Source organism: Callionymus lyra, chromosome 7 (assembly GCF_982586985.1).
Source record: "Callionymus lyra chromosome 7, fCalLyr1.hap1.1, whole genome shotgun sequence".
Lineage (NCBI taxonomy): Eukaryota > Metazoa > Chordata > Actinopteri > Syngnathiformes > Callionymidae > Callionymus > Callionymus lyra.
In genome coordinates this window covers 22,833,233-22,850,211 of record NC_141824.1, presented here as the reverse complement: position 1 = coordinate 22,850,211, position 16,979 = coordinate 22,833,233, and the positions used below count along the sequence as shown (strand labels likewise).

Here is a 16,979-nt window from a genome sequence, read left to right as displayed (position 1 = left end):
AAGCACTATATCTTTTTTAATTAATTTATGATCCAAGAGCACTTTGTGCCAATAAAATAAACCCGACAACAGCAGTGCATATAAAATGTTTATTACTTACAAAGATAATACAACAATACAGTTTTAAGTGTCATCGAACAAGCTTTTAACTTGTGGCAACTTTAGCCCACGCATTTAAAAAACGTCTTTATTAAGTTAATGTGAAAAATCAGCGATGCAGCCTCAAGTCTACTGGAACTAACAAAGTCACACGGAGAGAGAATTCAAGATCCACACATCAGACAATCGTCTCGGTTCTCCAGCGAACACACCATGGCAGCAGCGTTACGTTCCTTTACTTCCTGCTCGGCAGGCTTCTCCCCCAGAGTGCTCTCCTTCAGCTTCTCCTTGTCCAGCGTGAACTGGATGGGTTTCGCTGCAGGTTTGGTTCGCAAGTAGTACATTCCCGTCTTAAGACCCTGGAAACCAGTGAGAGGAGAGACATTTAATCGACCAACTCTTGTGGTTCTAAACACAATTGCCTGTTTAACAAACAGAAAGTAGCCATTTTTGGGTTCCAAATGTCAAATAAAGATTCATTATGCAAAAGTGCAGCATTTTGACTACACTAGTTGAAGTGTAATTATGTCCGTAACAACTTGTTTTTGTACAATTCATTAGTTAATTTCAAAAGTAAATTAAGTTTTTAGTTTCAGGACTTTCGCGTCAGCATTTATTGCATGTCAAAATAAAATACTTAAGAACCTTTGCATAATAAGTTCTTTAGTATCACAACATGTTGTTTGCAGCAATTTTATCATTTATAGAAGGATTTTTGAATCAAATAAAAAGGACCAAGTAAGACTAAACGTCAACTTAAATTTCAAGAATATTGAACTTCACCTGTTTCCAGCCGAAGAAGTGCATGCTGGTCAGCTTGCCATAGTTTGGCTCTGCGACGTGAATGTTGAGGGACTGACTCTGGTCGATGTAGGCGCCGCGGTCAGCCGCCATTTTCAAGATGGTCTTCTGTGAGATTTCCCACACCGTTTTGTACAACTCCTTCAGATCGTTGGGAATACTGTCGATCTCCTGCAGACGGAGAAGATGGAGATTAAAGTTTGATACGGCATCTTAAACAAAAAGTGTTGAGTGTGATAAATCACCTGGATGGATCCGTTCTGAGAGATCAGCAGGTTCTTCATGTCCTCGTTCCACAGGCCCCTCTCCGTCAGATCCTTGAGCAGATGCGGGTTGACGATCTGGAACTCTCCAGAGAGGACTCTGCGGGTGTAGATGTTGCTGGTGTAGGCCTCGATGGACTCGTTGTTGCCGAGGATCTGGGCCGTGGAGGCGGTGGGCATGGGTGCCAGCAACAGGCTGTTCCTCACTCCGTGTTTAGCGATCTTCTCCTTCAGCAGCTTCCAGTCCAGGAGGTCCGTCGGCGTCTTCTCCCACATGTCATACTGCAGGATGCCCTTGCTCACCGGGGAGCCGGGGTAGGTCTCGTACGGCCCCAGTTTTTCGGCAAGCTCACAGCTGGCCTCCAGGGCGGCGTAGTAGATGGTCTCAAAGATCTGGATGTTGAGCAGCTGCGCCTCTGGACTTTCAAACGGATACCTCATCAGGATGAAGGCGTCGGCGAGACCTTGCACGCCAATGCCGATGGGTCGGTGGCGCTTGTTGGAATTCTCGGCCTCGATGACGGGGTAGAAGTTGATTTCAATGATCTTGTTGAGGTTCTTGACGATGACTTTGGTCACGGACGCCAGTTTCTTGAAGTCAAAAGTCCGTTCCGGGGTGACGTACATATTGAGGGCGATGGAGGCCAGGTTGCAGACGGCCACCTCGTCTTTGCTGGTGTACTCCACGATCTCCGTGCACAGGTTGCTGCACTTGATGGTCCCGAGGTTCTGCTGGTTGCTCTTCCTGTTGCAGGCGTCCTTGTAGAGCATGTAAGGCGTCCCCGTTTCGGTCTGCGACTCGATGATGGCGTACCACACCTGCTGGGACTTCACCTTCCGCTTGACCCGACCCTCCTTCTCGTACTTGAGGTAGAGCGCCTCGAACTCTTCGCCCCAGCACTCGTCCAGACCAGGACACTCGCTGGGACACATCAGAGACCAGTCCTCGTTGCTCTCCACCCGCTTCATGAAGAGATCTGGGATCCAGAGTCCGAAGAAAAGGTCTCTGGCTCTCTGCTCCTCCTTGCCGGTGTTCTTCTTCAGATCCAGGAAGTCAAAGATGTCAAAGTGCCACGGCTCCAGGTACATGGCGAAGGCGCCGGGCCTCTTGTTGCCCCCCTGGTCCACGTAGCGAGCCGTGTTGTTGTAGACTCTGAGCATCGGCACCAGACCGTTGGAGTTGCCGTTGGTGCCGGCGATGTAGCTGCCGGTGGATCTGATGCCGCTGACGGCGACGCCGATCCCCCCGGCCGACTTGGAGATGAGGGCGCACTGCTTGAGGGTGTCGTAGATGCCCTCGATGCTGTCGTCCTTCATGGTCAGGAGGAAGCAGCTGGAGAGCTGGGGTCGGTTGGTGCCGGCGTTGAAGAGCGTCGGGGAGGCGTGAGTGAACCACTTCTCCGACAGGAGGTTGTACGTCTCCAGGACGGCGTCGATGTCGGACTGATGGATGCCGACCGACACCCTCATGAGCATGTGCTGCGGACGCTCCGCCACCTTCCCGTTGATCTTCAGCAGGTAGGAGCGCTCCAGGGTCTTGAAGCCGAAGAAGTTGTAGGAGAAATCCCGATCGAAGATGATAGCAGAGTTCAGGCGGTCTTTGTGCGCGAGGACCAGGTCCAGCGTGTTCTTGGAGATCATGGGCGAGTGGCGCTGGTTCAGGGGGTTGACGTAGTTGTACAGATCCTCCATCACGTCGCTGAAGACCTTCTTGGTGAGTTTGTGAAGGTTGGAGACGGCGATGCGAGCGGCGAGGATGGCGTAGTCCGGGTGTTTGGTCGTGAGGGTGGCGGCGATTTCAGCGGCCAGCGTGTCGAGCTCCACCGTTGTCACGCCGCTGTACAGACCCTGGATCACCTTCATGGTGATCTGAGCCGGGTCCACAAAGTCAGAGTTGAGACCATAGCAGAGCTTCTGGATGCGGGAGGTGATTTTGTCGAACATGACGCGCTCCTGGCGTCCATCTGGAAATGAACAGACGAATAGAAATATTAAAGTTGAGATTTATTCATAGATATGGAAGTAGATCAGAGCCATCAGCATTTTATCATTTTTTAATTAAATTAAGAAATAAATATTCAAAGTTAATGATTTAAATGAAATACATTATCCAATAGCAATGCTTTTAAGACCAGCCTGTTAAAGTAAATATATAAAAGTTACTTTAAAAACATTTCTATATTGAATTTAATACGAATAAAACATACTGAATTTTGAACATTTTAAAATGATTGGAATTATATTATCAAACCATCTGTAAAAGAAACAAATTCAACTACCAATATAGAAACGATCGATGGACAAAATATATACATTTCAATGTAAAAAGTTTCAACATTTGAAACATAAAAACGTTTAATATTTGGATTTACTTTAATTTCAAGTTAATTTACAGTCCATTTAAATGCATTTGACTCATTGGGTCTATTCTTAATTTTACTGTAAAATGATTTGCATACATAATAATCTTAAATGTTTCATGATTCAATCGCCTGCTGGTTGTTTGTCCCTCATTTAGTTTGGTGTTCCGCCCAGAGGCCTCCAAACAATATTAAGCAGAAAAGAAAACATCTCAGGATTATGACACAAACACACATGAGCGACTTGTATGGTTTTATTTTTCATTTTTTATTGTTTGTATTGTAACGTCTCGTTCCCCCCGCGAGTTGCCCCAACTTCCGGTGGATGTATATGGCTACTTTTGGCGCGAACTATGACAAAGATATCCCGTTTGACAAGTTTTTTTTTTTAAGCAAGACTGTACGTAAAACATGTTAAACTGTAGTTTTAGAAGATATGTAATGTTTAACCAAAAATGCTTACAATATAAATTGTGATATTGACACTTGAGCCAAGACTCACTTTTGACAGCTCTATTATAACAACTATAAATAAAAATGGAGGTTAATAAAAAGCTAGTAGACACTATTAAACAACAACACAGGGATAAATGTTGCTCACCTCTCTTGATCACGTGCATGGTGGCGGAACGTCAACAAACTTGACTCCTGAAAAGAGCAGCGACTCTCCGGCTACAAGTTGGACGTTAATCGGGTGAAGCTCCAGCACCAGCAGCTCGCGACACACGAAGGAAGCGCGGGAACGACCCTCAGCAGGATGACGGCGCATATATAAGCGCGGAGGGCGGAACTTCCGGGGGTGCGGCTTGATGCGCACACTGGCCAATCACCGACGAGTGAGACCCGGAAATGAATGATTTGACCAATCGTGGAAGAAAAACAAGAGGTCAGTCTTTCCCGGACAAAAAGTGGCGGGATTGGAAAGTGGGTCAAATTGAGACAGGTCGGAACGTGACTTATGTTTCCTTTGTGTTTGGGTGGAAAATGCTAAACAAACCCTAGATTCAGCAAGTCATCGTGACCCCCCGTTTCATTAAATAAAAAGCACACGTTTTGGATACATTTTTTTCTCCATTGTAAAGCAGCTCTTGGTAGTTTGGCTACCTTTATATTTTTATACTAAAATATTTTCATAAAAATATGACACATCAACTTTAAACTAGTTTAATATACCGTGACGTTGTAGACTTCTGCTACAACTCTGAGCTGAGTCTGACATGACTTTGTGGACCGGAGTGAGAGGAACCACTTGCAGCCGAACACCTCAAAGACCAAGGAGCTGGTCTTGGACTTCGGGAGGTCCAGGACGAAGCCACGTCCAGTGTCCATCAGAGGCGACGAGGTGGAGATAGTTGACAACTATAAGTACCTCGGTGTGTGGCTGGACAGTAAACTGGTCCTGCAACACAGACCATGTGTACAAGAAAGTTCAGAGTAGACTGTACTTTCTGAGGATGGAGGGTGGGAATGTGTCCAAGAGGAGAGTCAACAGGTGGATCAGGAGGGCTGGCTCTATGGTTGGCATGAAGCTGGACTCACTGGTGACAGTTGCTGAGAGGAGATCATTGAACAAACGACTGTCCATCATGGATGATGACAGTCATCCTCTCAACACTGTCATCAGAGAGCAGAGAAGCAGATCGAGAACACAAATGCTCCTCCCATGATGCAACACTAATAGACGCAGGAACTAATTCATTCCACGTGCTATTAGACTTTATAATTCTGAGTTTGGGGGCAGGAGTGGAGCGAAAGTATCTTGACATTCTATTCTATGTATCTTTGTATCCTTGTCTTCGATCTATGTTCTTTATCTTTAGACTTAGAATGTGTCATCTTGTACTTTCTTTTTATTTTTCTTTGTTCTTGTTCTTATTTTTATGAATAATCGTCTGTATTGCTGTGTCTAATTGGAAAAACAATTTCCAGAAAGAGACCTTCTGAGAGATCAATAAAGTTCTATCTATCTATCTTTAGGTGTTTTGTATGATCCTTATAATATATAATAGTGACTAAGTGATACTTTTTTCTTCTATTCCATCTCTTCTATAGTTTGATTCCCATTAAAATTAAACAATACACTATATTACATAATATAGTTACATAATATGTACAAATATATTTATTCTCCAATCACAATAACATCATTTTAAATATTACTTCTGGTGATGATAATTCCGATTGTAACCTGGTTTAATAAAGGTTATTAAATATATTCTTATGTAGCTGGTTAAAAATATTATTACATCATTTTCATTGACTTGTATAAGGTATAAACATATTCAAATGAACCAAACTGCTCAGTTAAAAGTGTGTTTGAGTTAGCATTTAATAAATTCTAGTTTTTCCCTGCAGCACATTATGTAAATACTTTAGTTAATCCTGTAAAATTTTAATTATATCAGCTGCAGAAAGAGTGTGAATAAGAGGCATGAGGGAAAAAAGGCCAGATGTAGAGTAGAAGTAGTGATCAGAGATGAAGGGAAGCGAAGAAGAGAATGCAGGCAGGGTGGGAAAGACTATTCAAATTAAAAGGAAATTAAACATGACATTAGTCCTGACATGATGTTTGTTTTATAAAGACTGAAAGCAGCGTTAGATAAAAACAAAACACACAGTCAAAGTTCAGTAATTTTTAATTCTTTTTTTTTATATATAAAATGATGAAAACATAATTTACACTTTTAAATGTACACTTATTACAGCCCAGAACAACCCAAGGAGAGACAGACAGCCAGGAAATCAACTGTGTATAAACATTTGAAATCAACACACACGCACACACACACACACACACACACGCACACACACGCACACACACACACACACACACACAAATAGTACCCTCTGGCCTTCACTGTTGTCAGCAACGTTTGTGTTAAAAAATAAATTATCAAAATATTCAACATCTAAAAAAAAAGAAGGAAAACAACAACCTAGTTATACATAATTAATTAACCACTAACCGTAGTGTATTACTGATTTGTTCAACATTAGAATGCTTTAAATAGCTTGAAAATATACAGAACATATACAAACACTGCTCCACGAGCAAAGAATTAAGACTAAAGAAGCTGCTTTGATAACTGGAGTGTTCTGGTCGATACTCGGAGGAGAACAGCAGGAAGAAGATCCGGATGTTTCTGTAAGAACAGTCGCCGACGAGGCTCGGGAAGTGCAGGCTGAGGAGGAACGTGTGTCGGAGGGAACCTCGCAGAACTCAGGAGTATTAAAGGGATGATGGGATCATGTCCAGCATCTGGAGGAACCTGAGTGATCGGGCTGGGGAGGAGGAGGAGGAGGAGGAGGAGGAGGAGGAGGAGGAGGAGGAGGAGGAGGAGGAAGGGGCGGCAGCTTGAGATCCCGAACCAGAATCAGTAAAACTCCAAACCTGACCGTCCTCACAGTACCGTGTTCTCAGCTTAGTTACACGTGAACGCACACGCTTGTCAATTCAGTGTCTACGAGGGTTTTTGGTCCAACAGAAGGATTCCGTGCGAGTGTGAACAGCTTATGAATGTAGCTTATAATCAAACAACATCTGGGCAGTTTTTCTATTGTAAACTGATGCTGAAAATGACACGTTTATGGTCAGCAAAGCAGAAACAATGATGAACTCGTGTGTGTTTGAGTGGATCTCAAATATTGGAAAGTGTGTCAATAATAAAATGTCAAGGTCACATGTGCTTGAATCTCATCGATGGATTTTGTTTCATTATATTTGATTGTTTAATTGAATGTTTGCATAATCTTCACTCCAGTTATGAATATATTTCCTGGTCGAACTACGTGAGATGAGTCTGTTGTTCAGACGATTGAGACGTCGGTTCCAGTGAAGCTGCACGAACATGTTACGGCGACTGAAAGTGAGAGAAGTTGAGAAGAAAAGTAAAGTTGTCGGACACTGACTTGACCACAGTGCCTCACACATCGGGTGCGGACATCACTTTGATAGAAACGCTGATATGTGCGACTTGTACCTCGCAGTCAAACCCCCTGAACTCCTAGTGCATTCTGGGTGATGTAGTATTTGGCTGATTCGCTGCAGGAACAGTATTAGGCCTCTCCGGGTGAAACAGTCACTTTCTTCCTCGGCGATGAGAATCTTTGTCGCGCGCAGGTGGAGAAACTTTTTTTTTTTAACATATAAAAATAAACCTCCCGGTGGAGGAAGTGTCACTCTCTCCAGATTAAGGCGTCCAGTGGAGGCATGACCTCTGAGCTCCTCGAATGTGCAAGGAATTGTGGGTGGGGCGGGGGGTCGCTCACTCGCGCTGGGACTGGCCGTCGTCCGTCTTCAAGGTGGTGAAGATGCGGTTGAACTTGCGCAGCTGCTCGCTGGCCGTCAGGCTCTCCTCCTGCAGACGCTGGTTGTTCTCGCGCAGGTTGGCCATCTCTGCCAGCAGAACCACCTTGTCCTGCTTCTCCTGGTCAGAACATGCACACACTCAGGTTTATTCACTCTGATCTTTTACCCTTTATTGACTATAAAAGTGCATTTTTAAAATGCTGGCACGTAGAGTTTTATCCTATCGTCTAGAAAACATAATTAAACTAACAGTATGACCACCTAAACATAGAGCAGATTCACCTGCACACAAGTTCATTTTACAGTAACTCATGGACAATTACATTTTCTAAAGTTTTTTTTTACATCTGTGGACGGTAAAAAGACACAAAGAATTAGCTAAAAACATATGCGGCTAGAAATAGCTAGAACATGAGTGAAATAATTTATTTAACGACTAGTTTAGGCTAGTTTTAACTGTTGTTAGTTCAGTTGATAACTTTATGAAGCTAAGAAACAAGTGGAAAAAAGGATTCAGTTGGCAGACAAACAGAAATCATTAAAATGCTAGAGTTTTGGTCGTCTATATGTTGATCACTTAAAATCTGAGATTTATCTTATTTAAGCTTTTACTGAAGTTGTCATGGACATTTATACACAGTGAAACTGTCAAGAAGAAATGTCTGATATGGAACATGTTAACTTAAATATAATGGACCATATTCGACCAATTGTCCAGCCAGAGATTCTAAATAAACCCACATTACCTGTATTTAACTAAATCACATCGAATGTATATTTGTCTAATAGGAAGTATAGATTGTATTATTATCTTTTTATTCTTTGATGCTCAACTTATCTTAATTATAACTGTAATTGCCATTTTAAAATCAAATTTAAAAAAGATTGTTTAAACATTTGAATCCTGTAAATCTATATTTTTTAAATTGCATTGTATTATCGATGGTTATGCAATGACAAGAGGAGGTTGAATAAGCTGACGTACGACGAGTGTCACTCACTCTCTCCAGGTCCGTGTTGAGCTGCTTCAGCATCACCTCCAGGTGGTAGAGACGTCCGGACACATCGTTGGCAGCTTCGTCACTGACAACACAAACATTCTCTTCAGCCTGAGATTTGATCACAAACACGTCGACACTGTTTGTCTATTCATGGAGAGGAAACTGCTGCAGTGCACAAACTCTTCCTACGCAAACAGATCTCCAGGCAACAAGAACCAGTCTGAGACTCAGACCGGTTTATCAAACTCCCCCATGAGGGAGTGATGCCAGCAAGCATACCTGGTGAAGGTGGGCGTGGTCCGGGGGGTCTGCGGGGTGGGAAACTGTACAGGACTGACGACTGGTCTCTTATCTGCACCGGCGACAGGAGGCTCCGTCAGTGAGAAGAGCGAGACGGCTCTTTGTGCTGGAAGACAGAAGATAAACATTCATACTTTAGACAGTGGAGGGAGCCAGAGACAAAATCTTCAATACTCGTCTTACAAATATACACAATAAATGCAATATATACTACATAATCTCCACATTTTATAACGACATGAAACACAAAATTATAATCTGTTGTTTGATGGTCTGTGTATCTGCACTGATAATGAAAATAAAAAATCTTATTTGTTTGGCATTTTAATGATATCATAATATAATATAATATTATAACGATTTTTATTTTCTACAATATATAACATAATCAGAACACAGAAAGAGGAGACGTCTTCTTGATTTGTCCAACCTTATTGTAAGATTTATGGTAATACAAAATTGTATACAAAATGTAGACAATTTGTTTGGAAGCGCGTTCATCTATCCTGATATATAGTTCTACTAAAATCCATCAATTTATGTTAACATGAAATAGATAAAGACAATTTATTAAATATTTTAGGTTTGTTTACACATTCATTTAGCTCAATATATATAGTTTTACTCCAATAAAATCCACAATTTGTTTCTTGAAATACATATATTTTAAAGCAGTAAAACTCCTACTCTTCTCCCTCATTTTATCTTCCCTTATTTTGAAAATCCTCACATCCCATCCATTTCACTATTATTAAGCTGCTCTCCTGTTGTGTCTCACAAACTCCTCGCTCACCTTCGTAGTCTTTGGCGGCGTTGACCAGACTGGACCACTGGAGGCCACAGGTGGTGTCGGGCAGTGGCATCAGACAAGTGTCCGGCCTCCGCAGAGGAGTCACTTTATCCCTCACTTCTGTCAGAGACAGTTGAGATGCAGAAAGAGGCACTGAGAGACAGCAGAGCACAGTGTGGGCCGTCAGTGAACGTCAGTGAACATCAAGATGAAATATGAAAACTCCTAACCACGTCTGTTCGTTTCTCAGCTCATGAATTATAAAAGGAGCAGAAAATAAAGGTTGTTAATAATTCAGTTGATGGTCTTTACAAGACTTTATTGTTTTCATAAGAGAAACTACTTCATAAGCTTTTATTTTAAAGATGCTTGTAGTAATAGTGGTTTGAGAAATAATATTTTTTTTCTTCAATATATGATTTCGATATTTCAACAGCATTGTCTTGATTTAACACAAAAGTATTTTTTACTTTAACTACTTATATTTTATTTTCAACATAGTTATTTTGTGGTTAATATTTCAATAAAGTGTTAATAAATAAAATATTTTTTTTTTCTGTTTACAATTAACGTGTAAATATTAACAGTGTTTGTCCATTTTTGTGTTGCAATTAAACTTCTGCCCGCTAGATGGCAGCAGTCATTACATCCTCTGCAGCTACAAGTAACAATGAAATCCTGCGACATCCTGGTGATGACTGAGGACGAGAGGATACAGTCAACTCCAGCAGCTTTTTAAAGCTGACGTTTGGACATATTTTGGTTTCAAAACAATTGAAAACGGTTAGGACTTCGTAATGAGTCATGTAGTCTGTAAAAATGAGTCAAGTACTCAAGAATACTACAAATATATATTCTTGTTCCTACAGTTTCGCAAAATATATTGTAACGTTGCCTCTGTATCGTGATAAGAATCATATGCCTGATTCTTCCAATTACACAGCTCTATGTTTCACTTTGGTAAACAGGGTCAATCCTGTAAGATATCATCTATTTAGTCTGTCCTGGGTCTGCCCCGGGGACTCCTCCAAGGTAGGATAAACAAAGGTTAATTAACTAAACTAGTGGAGTCACGAATCCGTTTCTTCTTCTCACCTTTCTTCCCCAGCGTGTGATTGGAGGAGCCGTGTCTGCGCGTGGGCAGCGTGCACGTGAACAGCGCGTCCATGGGAGTCAGCTGGTTCTCGGAGATGGCGTAGCTGGAGTCCTTGCGTCCGCTGCTGCACAGCGACTCGTCGGAGAAGGTCCGCTGCAGGGTCCGCCTGGGCGACTGCTGAGAGAGACGCAGGTTGGATCAGATGAGTGAGGGGTCGTCGCCCCACGGAGCCTCACGTGCAACACAGCGCTGCTCACCGGCTCTCGCTCGGGCGTCTCTCCGGGGTTGTCCATGATGATGAGCTTCTTCAGGTCGTCTTCGATGGTGCTCTTGTGGTTCCTGCGGGGGGAGCGGAGGTCCCGCAGCGAGGCTCGGAGTCGAGGCTGTCCGAAGACGTTCTTGGAGTTCGTGTCCACCTGCCTGCAGATGCGGAAGATCAAACGTACCCGTTATTTCACCACAACATTACGACCACTGATCTTGAAAAGCAATAATGTTCGGCTGAATGCCTGCATGATCAAACCACACGTACTTCCTGCTGCTGTCGCAGTTGTTGTTAGGAGTGTCCAGGTCTTCCATCTGCCGGCTCTTCCTGTACGACGCCTTCGGGCCGGACGCAGAAGTCGGGGTTGTCGTCGCCGCTCGTGTTTTGTCCGCGGAGGGAGTCTTGAACCCCTGAGGCGTGTAGGCCCTGCAGACGGAGGATCTTAGTGTCAGAAAGCATGACTACACTCAGTTCTCCCCTGACAGTGAAACACTTAATGGTTACTTTAGGATGAAGAGATTAAATCATTGGTGGGCAATTACATTTCCTCAGGGGCCACAAATTTATACAGCGGCCAGCAAGCAAAAACAAAGGAAGACAAATCAAGATAAATATGCCAAAAATAGGATTTTATTGTATTTGATAAAGTTTTGTAAAATCTTGTAAATTCAACATTTTCTCCTATCTTTGGATCTTATTGAGGGGCAAATGAGAAAAGCAGAGGACAACTATCAGATAAAAAGAAAACCTGGAGTCCTATTGAATAGTAATAAATAAACAAAATACATACTGAATAAAATGGTTAGTTTCTACATGATCTTTGACCTCATGAGGGCCACATAAATACAGTCAAAGGGTCGCATGTGGCCATGTCTGGATTACATGATGGCCTCTGCTGCGTGGATTAGTGACTCTAATCCCAGTGTATAGTTTGGACACCGAAGATGCAAACAGATGATCCGTCGTGATGAGAAAACCACCAAAACAAGAGTCAAATAAAAAGTGTGTACCTCGGTTTGAAGGCCTCCATCTTCTCAGCGCTGGATCCGGGAGGTGGAAACGTTCGTGTTCTGTATCCTTTGTTCTGATTGGCTGCGGCGGACACCATGGGCGACGACTCGCGCCTCTTGGTTTCTCCTCCGCTGCTGCTGCGTCCGACCGACGACTCCTGGACGCCGCCGTACATCAGCGACGGGTGCATGGACTTGTGCGGCTGGTTGTTAGCCAAGTGTCTGTTGTTGTAGTGGGCGGGGGCATCGATGCCGCTGTCGTTGGAGCCTCCTTTGTTGATGTCCGGCTCAGGGTCCGCGGGGTCTACGCCTGCTCTGTCGCCGGCGTCGAACCAGCGCTCGTCGCTGTGGCTGCTGGACGCGTTGCTGGAGAGGGTGTTGCTGCTGGAGTGGCTGGAGTACTGGGTCTCGCCCTGCGTCACGGTGGACTCGTCAGAACACTTTAGCTCCAACACTTCAACCCGGAGATCTTACCTTGGAGTGTCTGTTTGGAGAGTCCTTCCCTGGAGCATCCTGTCTCAGCCTCCTCTGGCTTCCACCACCACTGCTGCCCGACTGCCGAGTGGACGATGCCGGGACGTGCCAGAGCGGTTCTGGACGACACACACAAACACACAGACACTCGTGGATTAGACCACAGCAGAACTCCCTGGCCATCAAAGAGGATTAAATACTTATACCACATTTAATGCCAACCTCCCCCCTCCCTTCAAAGTTTCAAAGTTAGAACATCGACCTGCTGACCCTCACCCAGACTCAACATGGGTGAGATGCACATGCAGGGGAGGGAAGATGTGTGTTTGGATATTGTTAGTTATTAAACAACATAAATAATGTTTTCCCCTCTTTATCTTATATTTATATCATAAAATAAGTAAAACTGAAAGGATTTAAGGTAAAAAAAAGATTATTTAATTAGAAATAAGAAAAAATAAAATATATGTTTCATGCAAACCTAAGTTATTAGACCGTAATTAACATGAATACTGAACATTACCTAATAAAATATAGTTCTATTCATTATAATCCATAACCTTATCAATATACTATGTTTCCAAAGAACCTCCACTAAGAATCTCTATTTTTACTGACTAAAAACCTTTTCAGAGTAACTTTGATTTAAAAAGAACAATTATTTTTTGTTTTGCAGATAAATTTTAAATATTTTTAAAAATCCACTACAAGTGTATTGATAAAGATCACTACATTTTACAACAAATAATATTGAACATTTTGAAATGTAAATCGTATCTATCTCTAATTCAGTTATAGGAACTGTAGTGTGGAAAAACATACCGTCAGATTTGAGAAATCTGCCACATTTATAGAATTTAAATATAAATCTGACGGCTAAAGATAATGGTTGGCTAAAGATAATACAAGCATGCAAGTTAACCACCAGTGTTCTTTAACTTCTGACTTAATGCTGAGTTTGTGCGATCGTTTTTCTTCATTGTCACTGTTGTTATAAAGCTACCTTTTTTTCTTCAACCGTCAAGGACTACGGACGGAAAGTAGCAATTAGTGAAATCTGTCATATTTTCCTGTTCACATTCATGAAAACGCATATTAAATAAATAAATATATATATATATTTTTTAAAGCAAATCATAAATATTTTATCTTCACAAAATGTAGTTTTTTGAGTGGATGAAAAATCTATTTACAACTCATTCCATCCTATCAACACTGTATCATACATTAGTGTCTATAAATGACTTAATTTGACGTTTATAATACCTTTAGATAATTCAAACTCTTACCTGTTTTGCCACGTTCAATAGTGCTGTCCTGACTGGTGAAGCCTGAAGACGACTCTCCACTGGAGGGGAGATCGACAGTGAGGTGCGGCTCATACGGCAGCAGGGGGCGCTGTCCTGGTCCGTATCTGTAATAACGGAAAGGGAGGAAAGGACACATCAATATAAAGTTGAAGGATGGTGAAATAAAATAAGGAAACAATGTACAGAAAGTAGAGTAGATTTTAACCAAAAAAATATAAATTAAACGAAAAATGAAAAATTGTGAATTTTCTCAAACAAACACGTGTCAAGCCCATGACAGTATCCTTGAACCGGTTCTCCAGGTTTTGTGAGATCTGATCCGCCTCTGCACTGTTATGATGGGCCGCCCACACAACAGATTGTCATGAAGACAGACCCAAACACAAAGAGAAAACACTGACCTGTCTGAGGAGGGCTTGTAGCGCACGAAGGGGCCCGGGGTGATAGTGGGAGGGCCCATGTTGGAGAGGGCCACCAGGCCTGAGGAGGGCGAGGAGAAACTCGCTGAGGGGTTCCTGTAAGGTAGTACTCTGTCGCTCCCTGCAGGCGACATGGTGTAGTGGTTCTCTGGGTAGCTGACTGGCCTGAGAACAAAGAGGAATATAGATTCTTAAAAATAAGAGAAAGTATACATGTGAAGGATATTCCATTTTTTTTAATGGCACAACAGAATATGTTATTGATTTTATTTAATTTTTTTAATCATTTTATAATTTGTATATTAAAGTTTAATCCGTCTTTATCGATTACTTTAATTAAAATATTTTTTAACGGAAATGTTTAATAATTCGTGGTAAATATCGACTTTAAAAAAATGTAATTTATAAAAAACAAACTTTTAATATGTACATTTGTGACTTCAATAATTTAAAATACTTGTTTAAAAAAAAAAAAAAAAAAGTCTATGAGAATGACACCATTTTTTTTATTTCAACCCTTTCACTTTTTTTTACTGATATTCTTTTACACATTATCAAAGTATCTGAGGCGTCAAACAGAAATGTTGATCCACTATGAGGCAGAAGATCTGAGAGGATCAAGTGGAAAGTTGGATTCTGATCAACAAATGATGAAAAAAGCAGCTTCAGGACATTTTCTAATGTTACTTATAGAGTCATTGTTGAACTGTCAGCACTCATGCTTAGTCATCTACAACTGATTTAAACTTAAAGCTTCTTGTCTAAAAGAAGGTAAAAGCAGGTAAAAGAAAAAAACATATATTTTAAATTCATTTTCTACAGGAGTCTCACCTCTTGGCGTTATACTGCTGAGCGTCTCTGTAGGGAACGGGTACGAGAGTCTTGTGGGAGCGAGGCAGCGGCGGCGGAGGTGGTCCCATCGGAGCCCAGCGTTGTGGGTTCGGGGTGCTGTGGAGCCCCGGAGGAGCCGACGGGCTGTCCCATCTCCACGTGGAGGGTCTGTAGCCGGCAGCCAGGGGCTCAGGTTCTGGCTTCTGCTCCATTGTCTTCATCTCATACTCCTCGGTGCAGCCCCTGAGACACAGTGAATCAAAGTTAAGAGCCCGCCCATCCTAACTATTGATCTACGCCAACATGTCTTTCTACCGTTTATTCATTTTCGGAAGCATTAGCGAGGCAACAAATGTGATTGACCACCTGTGCTGTGATGCTTAAACACATAGAAGGCGCTCTAATGACAGAGATGGATGGAGAGGAAGAGGAGAGAAAACTGATTATTGCCACATCAGGACTCCATCCTGCCAACTGTGTGGCTGAGGTTAAGTGAACACATTGTGTGTGTGTTTAATGGCAGCAGTAAAGTGCCAACCCTCTAATCCAATGACAGCCCCTCCCTCAAGCTTCACTTCATCTGTGACACTTATTTTGGAAGCAACGGGCAAAGTCACATTCAAAACATTTCTATTAGGGCAAAATAATTGTTTTCGATTCAAATCAGAATTTAATATAATGAAATGTTTTGTATCAGCTTACACCTTTCACTGTTTTCCTTTTATGTTAAAAGTGCAATAAATGTGTAGCCAGGTTTTATATTTTATATTCTCAATATGCTAAATGACAATAGCCATATTGATTAAAATAAACATTCACCTAAAAACCCTCATTAATTAGTACTAAAGTGATGCAATAGTTTTAAGGCAATCGTACGTGACACTGGAACTAAAATCCTTGATGAAATCTGAGGTGATAAAAAAGTTATGAAACCAACACATATTTTGTGAGAATAAGCAGCTGGTTGAGGGAACTGGATGAGCCAGTCAGTAAACCAAGGAGCTCAATACCCTGTTGGGTCACGTCATAAGCTCCATCAATTGTACAATCTTTACAAACATGAATCTGTCCTTCTTTGCTTGTCGACTAAATGTTTTGTGTGGTCCCCGGCAACCAACCTCGACTTCCATCTTTGACGCCGATATATTTTTCTTGTCTGTTAAGCATCGTAACCAAGACTCAGTTCTATTTGTGATCCTCATTCAAATCTGTTTTCCTTTTCTCCTCTCATTTTCTAATTCACCAGAGTTATTTTTCTCTCTAAACCAGACAGGATGGCAGAACTCGCCACGTTCTTACAAGCTTCCCTTTTACCCGAACGTCTACATCCACATGTTCCCCTCCGTCTGCATTCTCTTCTTCACCTTCCTAAATGTATCTTTATTAACCTATAGACTTCAAGTTAAGAGTTCAAATACTACCCTTAAATTATCAAATTTAATGACATATCCTTTGACCAAATGTATATTTTACTGCACTGTAACAAATGTTTTCATAAAAATAATCACTAAAACCTGCATGTTTTGACTCCATTTCACACATGAAAGATTTCAATATTTAAGATGATTCTCATCGTTATCACCTGCAAGCGTTGGATCATTTCATATCCAAATAAAAAATCTGAGACAACGATGTCTTTAGCTGTGACACG

At 42.0% G+C, this 16,979-nt stretch overlaps 2 protein-coding genes across 3 annotated transcripts in view; both read right to left on the bottom strand.

Moving 5' to 3' along the window:
- Positions 1-75: 75 nt before the first annotated feature.
- On the bottom strand, positions 76-4,276 carry LOC148075695 (ribonucleoside-diphosphate reductase large subunit). Its single transcript, XM_087795748.1, has 4 exons — positions 4,125-4,276; positions 1,146-3,127; positions 883-1,071; positions 76-458 (listed from the first exon to the last, which is right to left on the bottom strand). Exons 1-4 carry the CDS (start codon positions 4,141-4,143, stop codon positions 264-266), a joined length of 2,385 nt encoding a protein of 794 aa, XP_087651874.1. The 5' UTR covers positions 4,144-4,276; the 3' UTR covers positions 76-263.
- A 1,865-nt stretch (positions 4,277-6,141) lies between these two features.
- Positions 6,142-16,979, bottom strand: part of sipa1l3 (signal-induced proliferation-associated 1 like 3) — a 61,629-nt gene continuing 50,791 nt past the window's right edge. The window contains exons 13-24 of one of the 2 annotated variants that reach the window (XM_087794958.1): positions 15,329-15,571; positions 14,480-14,662; positions 14,058-14,182; positions 12,769-12,887; positions 12,295-12,707; positions 11,552-11,710; positions 11,277-11,439; positions 11,019-11,196; positions 9,927-10,076; positions 9,113-9,239; positions 8,834-8,915; positions 6,142-7,950 (exon numbers count right to left, since the gene is read on the bottom strand). In XM_087794958.1, coding sequence (XP_087651084.1) covers positions 7,789-7,950; positions 8,834-8,915; positions 9,113-9,239; positions 9,927-10,076; positions 11,019-11,196; positions 11,277-11,439; positions 11,552-11,710; positions 12,295-12,707; positions 12,769-12,887; positions 14,058-14,182; positions 14,480-14,662; positions 15,329-15,571 — 2,104 coding nt within the window. In that variant the 3' untranslated portion in view covers positions 6,142-7,788. The remainder of the gene's footprint in view (positions 7,951-8,833; positions 8,916-9,112; positions 9,240-9,926; positions 10,077-11,018; positions 11,197-11,276; positions 11,440-11,551; positions 11,711-12,294; positions 12,708-12,768; positions 12,888-14,057; positions 14,183-14,479; positions 14,663-15,328; positions 15,572-16,979) is intronic. The other variant, XM_087794959.1, reaches the window with a different exon arrangement.

Excerpts from the sequence above, each read along its gene's own strand:
- LOC148075695 (XM_087795748.1), bottom strand. Across the intron at positions 1,072-1,145 it reads CTCAGAACGGATCCATCCAG|GAGATCGACAGTATTCCCAA; the intron begins GTGATTTATCAC and ends CTCCGTCTGCAG. Across the intron at positions 459-882 it reads ACTTCTTCGGCTGGAAACAG|GGTCTTAAGACGGGAATGTA; the intron begins GTGAAGTTCAAT and ends ACTGGTTTCCAG.